The sequence below is a fragment of the Gavialis gangeticus genome, unplaced genomic scaffold (genome assembly GCF_001723915.1).
Source record: "Gavialis gangeticus isolate Ggan-Ray unplaced genomic scaffold, GavGan_comp1, whole genome shotgun sequence".
NCBI classification, from domain to species: domain Eukaryota; kingdom Metazoa; phylum Chordata; order Crocodylia; family Gavialidae; genus Gavialis; species Gavialis gangeticus.
In genome coordinates, this window is record NW_017729022.1 from 174,299,021 (window position 1) to 174,313,849 (window position 14,829).

The 14,829-nt window shown below is 39.7% G+C and overlaps 1 protein-coding gene across 3 annotated transcripts in view; it reads right to left on the bottom strand.

The window, feature by feature from the left end:
• Positions 1–14,829, bottom strand: part of LIN9 (lin-9 DREAM MuvB core complex component) — a 62,219-nt gene that overhangs the window by 23,714 nt on the left and 23,676 nt on the right. The window contains exons 2-7 of one of the 3 annotated variants that reach the window (XM_019516546.1): positions 11,997–12,029; positions 10,383–10,435; positions 8,750–8,844; positions 6,094–6,198; positions 4,418–4,551; positions 524–649 (exon numbers count right to left, since the gene is read on the bottom strand). In XM_019516546.1, the coding sequence (XP_019372091.1) occupies positions 524–649; positions 4,418–4,551; positions 6,094–6,198; positions 8,750–8,844; positions 10,383–10,404 (482 nt within the window). In that variant the 5' untranslated portion in view covers positions 10,405–10,435; positions 11,997–12,029. The remainder of the gene's footprint in view (positions 1–523; positions 650–4,417; positions 4,552–6,093; positions 6,199–8,749; positions 8,845–10,382; positions 10,436–11,996; positions 12,030–14,829) is intronic. The other 2 variants (XM_019516543.1, XM_019516545.1) reach the window with 2 other exon arrangements.

Consider the following 14,829-nt stretch of genomic DNA (forward strand, 5'->3'; position numbering starts at 1 on the left):
CACACACACACACACACACACACACACACATATGTATATAACATTATATATACACCTATACCTACCTATCTATATGTAAAAATAAATAAATAAATAAATATAATTTATTTATAAATAAAAATCTTAAGCCACCAGCTAAGGATACATTCTTTCTGACCCATCCCATAGTCCCTCAAAACTCAGGCAGGGCAAAGCAGATTTTTTTCCACACCATGTGACATTGTAGCATTAGAGATAAGGGGTCCTAGTAACTGTGCAATGACTGGCAACCTCTGTGGCTGCAGGTTGGACAGCACTATATATTCAATTAAGTAACTGAGAGGGGAAAAAAGTGCCAGTTCCTATAAACCTTTCATACATGCACACATAAAGGCTAGCTGCCCTCTTTCTATTATTATTATTCATTATCACCTGCCTCAAAATTGTGCAACTGCATTTTAGTATGTTCAGTCCAGAAACAGTTAACAACTTCAATTCACACCACAATAATTCTTCAGAATTTAAAAAATGAAAATATTTTCACCTTCGTGGTTTTCCCATTAATCGTCTGATTTTCCCCCATTCAACTCTTGTTAATTTTCGGGTTTTCAAATTTGGGAAAGACTCTTTCAGGCATACGCAGAAATCATTATCTCCTTCAAATAATGGCCTGTTAAAATGCAATTGGTACTCTGTTAATTGTAAATTTTAGCCATCAGATGTTAAACTTCAGTCCCCATGACAAGAAATCTGAACAGATACACTGCAAATGTTAAAGTGTACATTTAGTCATTTTTATGCAAGAGACACCACTGCACTGAAATTAAGTCAGCTGGGTGTGGGGAGAGAGAGTATAAAATAGTTAGGTCCTCTCACCAATATCTGGGTTTTTACATTTCATTCCATTTTTTTAATTTACATTTTCTCTCCTCCCTTGATGCTTTGTGGAAAAACTGACAACTGTTCCTACACTGTGTTATGTTGGACAACTACTCTTGTGCAGAGCCCTACTGAAGTCAGTGAGGCTCAGTGCAGACACAGCAGTCCACCCAAGCAAATAATTATGAATCAGTGAGATCCTGGGAGGCAAGGTGCTACCCCAAAACAACAGTGAAAGAGCTATATACCAAGTGCAGCTGAAAGCACAGAAGTGTAATGGTTAATTCTTAAATTCACCAGTTCAAAATTAGAGACAAGGTTTGAAAAAAATGATGTAAAATACAATCCCCCCAACCCCCCCTCTCAAAAAAAAACAACAACACACTTCCAAACACTATTTGCCCTAACAATGATGCTGGGAGAACAAGTGTTGAAATCTTGTAAAAAGGGGGCAAAACCACCTGAAACAAAGACCTTAGAAACAGACTGAAAGGCAGGTTAGGAGAACCAAAAGAATTGTGGGGAACCAGCAAAGAGCTGGAGGGAATCTTGCTAGTTTTCGTTCTTAACTTCAACAAGACGTGGTAGCACAGCTCTAGCAGGAAGTTTCTTCATCAATTAAAATCAAGAGGGAGATCACTGGAATGCTAAGAAGCCAGCATTCATGACTGTTATGGAGGTAGTATCTAAGGGAAATGTGAGGGCATGCATTTCTTGTTCTACTTTGCTACCACCAATCTCAAACATCAAGAAATTCCCTAAGAGTACTCTCACTCTTATACTAGGAGCTAAAACACAATGAAGATTTTGCATCTTCCCCATTTGGTGTAGGCCAAGTCAGCAACATATGGACTGCAGGCAGAAGCTAGCTTTGCTTGTGCCTGTTTTGGGGCCAGGCAGATTCCAGCATGCTCGGCAGCAAAGCTGGAAGTGGACTGGAAGTACTTCTGGGTCTGCTGCTGAGTGCACTGGGGAGCCCCCCGTGCTTCTGTAGGGCACTCCATGAGCCCCAGCATCACAGCATTCAAGAGCCCCTGCTACCTAGAGGTATGTAGAAAAAACATTTAAAGCTGTCTCTATGTCTGAATCTCCGAATCGATTCGGAGAGATTAAAGGGTCCTCTGATTCAATTCAGATTCGGAGATTCGGCCAGTGAATTGGGTTGAATCGAATTAGGGACCGAAGCTTTGCAGAGCCCTAGTGGGGAGCTGTGCTAGGACAGGGCAGGGCAGGGCAGGGTAATGCAAGGGAGAGATGGGAGAAACAACAGCAGCAAAGGTGCAGTTTGCACATGCCAGATGCAACTCCCCAAAGGTTGGCAGCTGAGCTGGCACCACAGCCAAGAAGCCAGGGGCTGGGAGAAGTGGCAGCAATGCTGGCACAGCTCCCAGCTGCCTGCCTGCAGTGTGGGCACAGGGAAACCCCCCTGCCACTTACAGGCAGCCAAAGCTCCCCGGCCTACGTTGGACCAGAGTTGGGCTGTTACACCCCTCAGGTTTAAAAGGTTGCTGGCTCCTGATATAGGCTACTTGAAGGAAGCTCTCAACACAAATTAAAACATGCCATAGAATACTAAATGAGCTCTCAAGCTGGGTACTAGTCACAATCCTTGGAACTGCAAAAGTATTTTTTTCTTTTTTATTTAAAAGAAAATCTCAGTGTCAAGAGCGAAAGTTCAGATGCCTTACTATAATGTCAGGATGAAATTAGGAAGGCCAAAGCACAACTGGAGTTGCAGCTAGCATGTGAAGGGTAACAAGAAGGGTTTCTACAAGTATATCAGCAGCAATAGGAAGATCAGGGAAAGTGTGGGTCCCTTACTGAATGGGGGAGGCAACCTAGTGACAAATGATGCAGAAAAGCCTTTTTTTTCCTGTCAGCACAGGCAAGGTCAGCTCCCAGACTACTGCACGTGGGATCAGTTTGGGGAGAAGGTGAGAAGCCAACAGTGGTGAAAGAATAGGTTTGGGGCCATTTAAAAGAACTGGACATATACAAGTCCACAATGCACTCAAGGGCACTGAGGGAGTTGGCCAATGTGATTGCAGAGTCAATGCCCATTATCTTTGAAAACTTGTGGCAGTTGGGAGAGGTCCTGGAAAACTGGAAAAGGGCAAATATAGTGCCCAGCTTTAAGAAAGTGAAGAAGGAGGATCCAGTGAAGTACAGAACAGTCAGCCTCACCTCAGTCCCTGGAAAAAAATCATGGAGCAAGTCCTCAAGGAATCTATTTCTAAGCACTTGGAGAAGAAGAGGGTGAATAGGAACACTCAGCATGGATTCACTAGGGGCAAATCATGCCTTACCAACTTGATTGCCTTCTGTGATGAGATGACTGGCTCTGTGGATCTGGGAAGAACAGTGGACATGACATACCTTGACTTTAGCAAGGCTTTTGATACAGTCTCCCACAACATTCTTGCAAGCAAGGTAAGGAAATATGGGTTGGATGGATGGTGGATAGAAAACTGGCTGGATCATCAAGCTCAAAGGGTAGTAATCAATGGCTCAAAGTGTTTAGCTGGCAGCTGGTAACAAGTGGAGTGCCCCAGGGATTGGTTCTGGGGCCAGTTTTGTTCAATATCTTCATCAACAATGTGGAAGAAGGGATGGAGTGCACCCTCAGCAAGTTTGCAGATGACATCAAGCTACGGGGAGTAGATGCACTGGAGGGTAGGGCTAGGATTGACAGAGACCTAGACAAATTGGAGAACTGGTCATGAGATTCAATAAGGAGATGTGCAAAGTCCTGCACTTAGGACAGAACAATCCCATGCACTGTACAGGTTGGGGACCAACTAGCTGAGCAGCAGTTCTGCAGAAAATGACCTAGGGATTACAGTGGATAATAAACTGAATATGAGCCAACAGTGTGCTCTTGTTGCAAAGAAGGCTAACAGCATACTGGGCTGCATAGTAGGAGTATTATCAAGACAGATCAGGGAAGTGATTCTTCCCCTCTGTTCAACACTTGTGAGACCACACCTGGTGTACTGTGTCCAGTTTTGCCCCCCCCCCCCCCCACTACAGAAAGGATGTGGACAAATTGGAGACAGTCCAGTTGAGGGCAACAAAGATGGTTAGGGAGCTAGGTCACATGACTTCTGAGGAGAGGCCGAGGGAATGCAGCTTATTTAATTTGGAGAAGAGAAGATTGAGAGGGGATTTAACTGCAGCCATCAACTACCTGAATGGTGGTTCCAAAGAAGATGGAGCTAGACCGCTCCCAGTGGTGGCATATGACTGAACAAGGAGCAATAGTCTCAAGTTGTAGCAAAAGAAGTTTTGGTTAGATATTAGGAAAAACTCTCACCAGGAGCGTAGTAAAGCACTGGAATAAGCTACCCAGGGAGGTTGTGGACTCTCTAACCTTGACAGTTTTTAAGACCTGGCTAGGCAAAGCCTTGAATGGGATGAGATAGTTGGAGATGGTCCTGTTTTGAGCAGGGGGTTGGACTAGATGACCTCCTGAGGTCTCTTCCAACCCTATATGATTCTATGAATTTACAGTTCAATTCCAGTGTGACAAATTCATAATATATGATGAAATAATACATACTTATCTATATTTGAATAGAACCATTCATATATGCACCATTTGTGTGCTTTGGGAAGTTTGAGTAGGTTACGTAACCGCAAACCAATCTTCTGTGATGCTTTCTTGTCTGGTGTTGGCACTGTTGCAGTAAACTTCTACACAAAAAAACAAGAGTGGTTACTAGTGATTTAATTTCCCAGGTGAAAATGAAGCACTTACAATAGCAAATATACAAAATGGGACAATGCACCAGATAGAGTGGAGCCGTTCTAGAATTCTTCAACAAGACAAGCAAAGTTCATTTCTTTGGTTAAAAGTAAGTACAATAGAACCTGCAACATTTTAATTCAAATATTTTGTTCAATATTTTAAATTCTTTAATCCAAAGGTAATATCAATATAAAATGCTAGGGATTACAGCCAGCAATAAAAGAACTGATGCCACAAACTAACAGAGATAGTATCACCCACTACTAGCTGGTCAGGCTCTCTACCCTAGGTTTTTTTGGACATATGGATACTGCTAGTTAAGGTCCGGCAGTGGTAGTGGCATTAATGTACATAAAGCTCCAGGTGATCTCCAACATATGAAGGAATATTTAATTCATCTTGTGCCCAACAAGTCCACATGAAATGGTGACTAAAATGCAGGCACCTTTTCTGAAGTACTGTTTCCAGTTTTTATTCTTTAACTTGAACTGTATATGAAATTTTAGGAACATTAGTGTGATAAAGATGAGGCCTTGGAAAAAGTGTCTGAACATGGTTTTTTGGTAGCTGATAACCATACTAGGTATGTACATGTAACCTTCTGCAGGTTTTAACTGTGTTTGAAAACAATTTCACCAGCCATGCTATGGGTATGACCTAAAATACAAGAACAATTTTCAAACATGATTGAAGCAAAATCACGTGGTAATGTTTGTGAAACAGTGGTTGCCTTAGTGGACAGATATAGAAGCTAACTTACTCCTAAATTTGAACACAGTAGAGTATTACTTCATATTTTTCCCTGACAGACCCAAGGGTATTAACAGAGTAGAAAGATACCAGACCTTGCCTGGAATACTGTGTAATAAGACTAGCCACCTGCATTCAAGAAAAATTAATTCAAACTGGAGCAGGTATAGGGAACAAAAAGGGGACCAAAAGAAGTTGGTTGATATAGGCCCCAGCAGAACAAAGGCTGACAGGAGATAGCGCTGCTTTCAACAAATATAGCCAGGGTTAAATACTAAGGAAGGAGAAAAGCATTTTAAGCTCAAGGATAATGTTTTCATAAAAACAAATGGTTATAAACTAGCCATGAATAAATTTAAGCAAGAACTTAGAAAGTTTCTAATTATCAAATTCATGTTGTTCTGAAACATATTTGTTACAGGAGTTAGGGAGCCACTACTTTACAATGGAGCTCAATTAAATCATGAATGTGATTAGGTGATGTGGTTGCCTGCAGTAGTAGGATACAAGAGCCCCTTTCAGCCCTACTGTCCTATTTTTCTACTTTTGGGAATCAACATGAACACTCTCAACATCACACAGGAACCCAGTTGTGGAAAAGAAAGGATATACAATTTATGCACCCCAAAATGCATAAATTGACTATGTAAACAGAGAGCAAATAAAATCTGATTTTCAATCAATATAACTAGATTTACCTCCCTTTCTGATAAATGTCTTCATATAGGCATACATACCTGAGTAACCACTGCAACCTTTTGATTTCTTTTGGGTGACCTTGTATTTAATTGTCTGTCGTCTTCTTCACAAAACAGACGACTCCGCTTTGAATTTCTGGAGGGCTGTATGCATCAAAATAAAGAAACAAATGAAAAAACTCATTTCTTGCTGTCATGCACAATCTGCTAATGTGCATAATAGCTATTGTGCTTTGCTGCCTATGCTTTTGGATGAATGATACATAATTATTTCTATGAAGCACTGTCTAATAGCACAGCTATGATAAGGGGATCCATTAGTTTCACCTTTTGAAAGCAAATTGCCAGGGCTTAAAGAGAAAAGTGCCTTCAAGCAATGCATTTCTTCTGATACAGCCTGAATAAAAAAACTGCGTTGGATAAGCTCCTGCCAAAAGGAGTTTTTTAATTTATTACTAAACAACTGGTATACATAATGCACATTGTTTAATACATAATGACACAAAAATATGGATTACGACAATAAACTTTATAGTGTTGCTTCCAGAATCACTATGCACCAAACAATGTATTTAAAAAAAAATTAAAACCTCTATCTTGAAAACTTCCTTTATACCACAAAATGCTAAAAATGGAATCATGATAAACAATGTTTAAATATTATAAAGCTCTATAACAAGGAAGGAAGGAATTTAAGATTTAAATTTGTTCAATACTAACTGTAAATCATGACAGATCCAATACAAAAATAGTAAAGGTTAAGAAAACTGGAAATTGAATTTGTAAATGTGTGGCATGTTGTTTTCAAAACATTTTTTTTGTTATTTCTTTTTAATATGCCAAAGAAAATGGTCTTCACTAAAAATAAAGGATAGGGCTATAACAGGTTCTTGCACATGATTTCTGAGCTCCCCTTCTTCCTACACTCATCTTGTGCCCCAACCCACAAGCCAGCTTAACATAAGACTGCACCCTGCTAGCAATTCCTGTGGTGCAAGCTAAGGGTGGATCCAGGGGTGGGGGGGTTGGCAGTGCTTTCCAACCGCCCTTTGGCTGTCATACAAGCAGAATGAGCTCTAACATAACCATCTGGTCAATCTGAACTCCAGGTGTAACCAGAGTGCTGTTTGCCTCCCCCTCCTCCTGAATTCAGCAGCAAAGGAAAAGAGGGGATGATCAATGGTGGTGCTCACTCCCTGGACTTTGACGCAGTGTGAAAATGGTGTTTCTGGCTCCCAATGATCAACTAGTGAATTTGAAAATCTCATGCATGCAGAGCTCTATCAGGAGCCCACTCTAAAAAGGCAGTGATCTCAGAACTCATTATACATGCATATCAGAGCCAAAGTGGGGGAGGGAGCAGTGCACCCCATGCTAGCCCCGTTCTTGGGTCCACTGTTGGTGCATGCCAGTTTAAAAGGGGTTGGGAAGAGGCAAAACTAAATGCAGACCTCACTTTTAGCAGTTTCTCTATTAAGAACAGTGGAGTTACTCCTAATTTACATGAATCCACACGTGTGATTAATTTGAAGCAATAAATTTTGGTGCATATAATGCCAGAGTTTATTGCTGCCAGGCACCACGTTTGAACGCTTGCCTGGTACCCCAGCACACTGAGCCAGGGTCAGAGCAGCCCCGTGTGGCAGGGGGCCCAGGATGTCAGGCTGCCAGACCACGGCTGCTCTGACCTGGCTCAACATACTGCAGAAGGGCTGGCTGGGGCACGAAGGTGCTCCAGTACAGCCAGCTGGCAGCCCCTACACTGAAGTGCCTTCGTGCTCCAACCAGCTGGGGTAGCATCTACATGTGCGCTGCTGCAGAGTAAAAAACTCAGTAGCAGGACAGTACTTGTATTTTTGTAAATACAAATACTATCCTCCTGCAGAGTTTATTAGCTTACTTCAGCCTAATAGCCCTGTATGTGTAGATGCCAAGACATTTACTGAGTAGCTAATTAGTCTACTCCACAGTAAATGTCTCGCGTAGACATGCCCTGACAGATCCAGATCAGACTCAAAGTGTGGGAGAAAGCCAGGAAACTACAGGACACCCATGCCAAGTCCAAACTGTTGATGATAAAGTAGCAAATGATTGAGAACTACCTTGAAACAGGTTAGTGATTTAATTCTACTAGTTATATGCATGATATGCTTTCCTGTCACTGATTTGTACAGAATATTTTCCTTATGTAGCTACTCATTTAGAGGGCATTCACAAACTATGAAATAACACTTGATTTACAGATGACTTTAAGGTATTATGCAAGAAACGGGCTGTTTTGGCTTGACAGTATAGTTGGGAGAGATGTCACACAAGGTCCTCAAGTCTGGAAAAACAGCAGGTACAGCTTAAGTTAAATATCAGATAAAACAATGGGACTTGTGTTTAATTCTATATGTAAAATAAAAAAGGCTTTTAAAGGAGTGGAGGAGGACTGTAAACTAGGAACAGAGCAGAGGGAAGACTTCAGAAGTACCTGCTTCCATCCCAGAAGGGCACTTCGTATAAAAAGTCTAACATCTCTCCCAACTATACAGTTGGTCCAATGAAAGGTATCACTAAACAAAAATCCTTGCTTCTCACATATTTCTTGGACCATCACTGCTACAACTCTCCAACCCTACTTTAGAGAATGACTACATTAACAATAAACTTAATTGACATCACTTCTTAGAAATCAGTATTTGCTTCTTACCATTTCCACAGTAGAGCCAGCATTCTTGCCTTTCCAAATAGGGGTTTTCTGTAGGGAACTGTACTTTTCATTCCATGTGCTGGATAAGCTTCCTTCTGTTGAACAGACATATATCATTAATACATTTTTAATCTAACTACTGTCAAAAGTGTTAGCAAGGTACCTTTAAACTCCACTTTAAAAGTATTTTTCTTTGCTGTTTTTAACACTTTCTTAAAGGCTACTTGCAAATGGATTTAAAATTCTACCATCTATCGCAAATTTTTCCAAATGCCCTATAAACCAGGCCAAATGAATTATGCTGCACATTAACGTCTAAAAACTCTTGTTTTCTCCTCCTGAAGTGTTTAGATCTCTTGAAATCCATGTCTGCCATTAAATGTCACATCGGAATAGGAGCTACCTAGGCAGCTATCACAGCTTGCACAGAACCACATGGATATGTAAAGCCAGTTTATGTTTATATTTTTTAAGTAATCTTTTTTTAAAAGTTCACCGTGCAACTTACAAGAGTTCTTCTTTAAAAATATTTCTGTAATTCAGGACAAAAGGTTATAATAAAACATGCAAAATTATTCATCTACCTTCCTCCTCTGGGGGTGGAAAGGGACCATTTTAACAGCATACAACAGCACTACAAAACTGTATATAGAACATTATCAAAAACAATTATGAAAGATAGCAAATTATGGTAGATATCCAAGTTAGGAGAACACAACTGTCCAAGATGGAATACAGAATGAGACATCTATGTCAATGCTCTATTCCTTAAGTCCTGGCAAACAGACCCCTCATTGCTGCATTTGTTCAACATCACCTGCATAACTGCCATAGACACTTTCTGAATCACCATCATCAGTGGTTATCACTACCAGCAGCCATATAAAACAAACAAAAGAAAACACTTTGAAAACTGAAGTTTAAATTTTGTCTGAAAGTAAGTAAAGATGGATAAAAATGGGTGTCAAGGATAGTGAATTCCATAACTTAGGGGTTTTCATACTGTTGTAGAGGACTTTTGACTGGCCTAATTCTAAATACTTAGGGCACTGGCATCTGAACAATATTTTGTAAGGCAAAAGGTGGGCAAAAATATATTGTTTACCAGTTGCTACAGGGTAACTAGTCAGAAGCACACTCTTATTCCACAGTAACTTAGAGTGACCCAGGGTAGCTTAGTCCTCAATAAGTGCTCTAGCATTCTTCTACTATGGTTAAGAGTGTACATATGAAAAACTACCAAGGAGCATCTGATATGCAATAAATCCCTTCTCCCTTTTACTTTGTGGGAACTTGTTCACATGGTCACCCCCTAACATGAAACTACTCCAAGTGCACAAAGCTGAGCAGGTGCATATATCCTTCCAAGATTAGATACAATGATGGAACTCCTAAGAAATGGATATAATCAGAGCCCACACACAAGGCTCAGCCTTGTGGTACTGAATATAGCCATGGCCTAGTATTAGGGGCTTTTCTTAGAGGCAAAGATTTGCTTGGGTGATATCTGTTATTGGATCAATTGCATGGTCTTTCATTAAACACTGCTAAAGATAATGACATTTGAAAAAAAAAAATTGGAGATTTCCAATTTTGTTATTTACCACTTGAAAAGTGAAAAAAAAAAACTTACCTTGTAGGTCTGTTTTTACCATCTTGAAGGATTCGCACTTCTGGGTCTCAACTCTGTAGCATAAAAAAGTTGGAACTTGTCAAGCTCGTAAGGTTTTTTGGCCCAGTAAGAGAACCAGTAACAGGCAGGAGCATGAGCCAGCCCCTTCTGCCACCCTCCACACACTGGTGACCGTGAATCATAATGGATGAAGGGGAGATTGATTCTGATTCATGCTCCTATCAGCTACCACTGTTTGTAGGGGCCAAAAATATTTTTTTAAAAGAAAAAATGTCTTCAAAATTTTGGGAGTTCCATCTCTTCCATGACAGGGAGCTGAGATCCTGGAGTGATAATCCTGCATGGATGGTATCTTTACAAAAATATTTCTCTCTTGTGTGTTCATTTTTGCACTATTTTCAGGCTTATGCAAAGGCATCAATGATGGTAGTTTAATAGTTTTTGGAATTAATTTTTGCAGTGATTAACAAAACTGTAGGTCTCATATAATGAGTGATGAAGGTACTGTTTTATCACTTTGCTAAAGAGCAGATAGGATTTTTTTTTTGGTAAAGCGATATATAGGATATAAAGAATCCAAAGAACACTTTACACCATTTCAAGACAGAAAAAATACTTGGCTTTTAACTAACTGACACTCTGCCTTTAAATTAGCCTCTGCCAGAAGACATTTGACTAGAGAATTAATATTTTTCTATCAAATATTCCAGCACACATCCAGAGTGCACTTTCGGATATATCCATGTGAAATTAATATGTTTAGGCATTCCATTTGCTAACAGCCTAGCATGCAAAAGATGCTGCTTGCATCTACTCTGGGAATAAGGCAGTATTAGCAAGATTATTTTCAAAATGGTGTTTAGAAGAGGTCAACCTACAAACATAATTTGTTTAGTATTACTACTTAAAATAATTTTCTAGAACAATTTTTTCTAAAATGAACACATGCATTCTACCGTAAGTCAGAGGGAACTAAATTGCCCAAACAAAATATGGGCTACTTAAAGCTAGTTCAATAAATAGGTTGTTTTTTCTCTCCACCGTAAATGGGGGCCTTCTAATACATAACAAAATGTCTGATGCCAGGCAACGTACAATTTTGATGCAGAATTCACAAAAAATATCATTCTGCAACGGAACAGTGCAGTTAATAAACAGCTATGTTGAGTTAGTCCACTAGTTCTTGGTGGAAAACACAGCAAGGTTACAAGTTTCCTTCACAATATATAAATTTCATTTTAAGTAAAGATCCAACTAAGAACTCTTCTCTTACCGTACCCAAAGAGAAGGAAAAAATGCCTTAATTTTCTTATCCAACCTGAGGCCTATGCAGTACATAAAGAGAAATCATGTGTTCCCAGAAAGTAACTGCTAAAGGGTTTCACTCTCAAAAGCAGTATCCAAAAATGTTGCAATATATCTGGGATTTGAGTAAGGAGGACGAGACTACTAAATCTACAGATATCTAAAATAAAACAATTAGCTTATGTATTATAAAACCTATTGTCATTATTTGCCTTGGGCAAAACTTTCTGAAACCAGGACCTCTTATTATGTTAGTCTGTTTATCCATCTTGTTTATTTCACACCTAAATAAATAATTGCATTTCTTACCTTTCAAGCTCACGAGTGCTTTTGCTGATGAGCCTGCAATACATTGAAAAAGAGTCCATAAAAATCAAAGTATTTTTTCAAAGTGCGTTTCCAACTAGTATAAAATCTACATATCAGTTACATAATGCCCTGCTTGCAAAGGAAAAGGAATTATTTTTAGATTAACATTTTGATTATTGAGTCAGTGAACAAGTATGCCCTCAACACCCATATGTTCAACAGATCTTAAAAAAAACACATTCAAAACTTTAATTATTCCCTTCCACAATTCTCTTTGGTGCAATCTTCTCCTCTCAGAGACCCAGAGATTCATATGTTAAAACCAAAAAGAGATTGTTAGATAATCTTATATGATCTCCTTGTATAATACAAGCCTCCAAATTTAATCAATTAACCCTGTACCAAGTCCCATAACATGTATAGAAACCCCTCTACAAGTACTTCCAAGGAGATCTCTAGGGTTTGGGGGCTAGCAGGGTGAAACAACTACTTTCCCCACCACAGTTGCATTTCTGTTTTAATCTATGGATTTTCTCAAAGAAATTCCAATGAGGGTTAATTGTTTGCAGTAGTATAATCTCTCATGGAGCCTTCTCAAAGACTGCTTCTGCACAGAGACAGGGGATTGGCTTGCTAGGTTGTCAGAGAAACTGACCTGGTAAAATTACAGAGTGGTGCAGCACAGAGGGGTAGATATTCCTACAGGATGATTCTCTTCTACAAAGATTTGGAGGTTTGTTTTCCTGTGGCAACCCTGTACATGTACACACTCCCACACATCTCTGATTCCCAGAAAATTTTGCAAAAGCAACAAAGGAGTTCTAGTTTGTTCCCACTGAATTGTATGTTCTGGTTCTGTGTCAGCTAATAATGCAAACAATACAATGCCTCTCAACTCCAAGTAGCATATCCAGTGATGACAACAAAAACTAAATTTACTGTATCATTTTTTCCCAGAATGTTTGCTACCATCTTATTACCACTCATTTCCTTATCCTAAAATAACTAAATAAAAACCTTATTACATCTACAGAATTAAAATTATAGGGTCAGATTCTCCTCTGTGTTGACATCCCATTGTTACAGAAGAATGGGGGGTGCATCATGGACCTTGATACAGCTCATGGATGTGTTAGCTATCCCTGTCCCAACCTAACCCTGTAAGCTGCTCTGATTTAGAACAGCTGCTGTGTGGTCACTTAGAGACCACAAGTCTGCTATAAATTGGCAGAGCTGTGCTGCATCTTCCCTGTTCATAAGTGCTCCCCTCACCTTGATAAGTTGGGGGGCTAGATACAGCTAGCATAAGAGCCTGCTTCTTCAGCTTTACAACAGCTGAGACTTGTGCCTGTCTAGCACAAAGTGACCAAACTGGCCCTTTGTCTGGTCCATAATGAATAGCTTAATTATGTAAACCTGATAACTTGCTGGTGAATTAGATTCCAGGGACTCTATCAGGTATCTGAAGTATTTTATTTTGAACTTTTACAAAATCTAATATAAAACCAGAAACATTTTAATTTTAAAAGATTCCAATTATAATGGTTTATTTCAATGTCAACATTACCTTACAGTTTTACAATATAACCAGTTCAACAGAATCAAGCTTTTCTACCTGACTCTACATGAAGAAATTTAATGGTTTAAACTTCCTAGTGGACACTCTCATTATTGAATAAAAGTGCCTTTTTCATACTTTCATTCACAATGCTTTGGAAGCAACACAACCAAGCAACATAACCAAGGGCATTCTTATTCTGAAATAAAAGTATCCACACAGCTAATTATACCAGAATAATTATGCCAGCACATTTTCCTTGTTTGACTAAAGTAGTCTCTTCCCTAAATTAGAGCTGATTGAGTTACCTTCAGTGATCTAGTTAAGTGACTGCCAAAATTAAGCAAGCTTAGAGAACAAGAATTTTTCTTAATTTTTTCTATTTGGTTTAATTGCATTTGGCAGCACTTTGTATACAGGTCAGTTTCTCTGTTACTCATTTGCATAGGTTTTACAAATATACCAATGGAGTAAAAAGCACTTTAATACATATTAACGTGTTTGTAAGAAACAAAGTGACAAGAGAACTCACCACAAGTTTAGTAAATATAATTTCTTAAACTAAAATTGCAGAGTCTTTTCGTGTCTCAAAACCACTTTTTACCATTTTGCTACACATCCCTGGGCTCATTTATTGTACTTGGTGAGGTTTTTCATCGTACACATCTTCAACCAGAAGGCATTGCAAGAAGTGTTGCATAGTCTAAGCTCTGTGCTGCAGTCACAGGTGGTTGAACCAATGGTATGGCCTCACTTCTTCAGTAATGCTTTGGAGCATCCAACTTCAGTACGCAGGCAGCTGAGACGGCACAAATTTTGCCATGGTTCATTAAGTCCCTGGTGGTGAAGACTCGGCTTCTGGAATGTCCATTTTTTTTGCTGTCAGGTATTTTTTTCAGTCTTGAGTTCCATATCTGTAGTTGTCTCTCTTTGGGTATGGCACTGAGAAGCTGGGTACTGGTGAGGAAGCTCCTGCAGGACTTCAGATGCATGTGCTGCGGGATGGTCATACAATGGGTGTCTCACACCTTCAGTTTGCCTTGATTGTTCTATCCTTCTGGCCACTGCTCTTCTGATGCCAGGCGGCATGATGCCAGTCAGCAGGTACACACTGTTTAGGCTGGTAGGCTTCACAAATCCTGTGATGTATCAGCAGCTATCATACAGAATGGGGTTCAAGGTGCTTAGCATTTACAGATCTCTCCCATACATGGCATGCATGCTCAGCAAATGAGAAGCTGAGAGCCAGAGCAGTGGGTTAGGATGGCTGAGGTG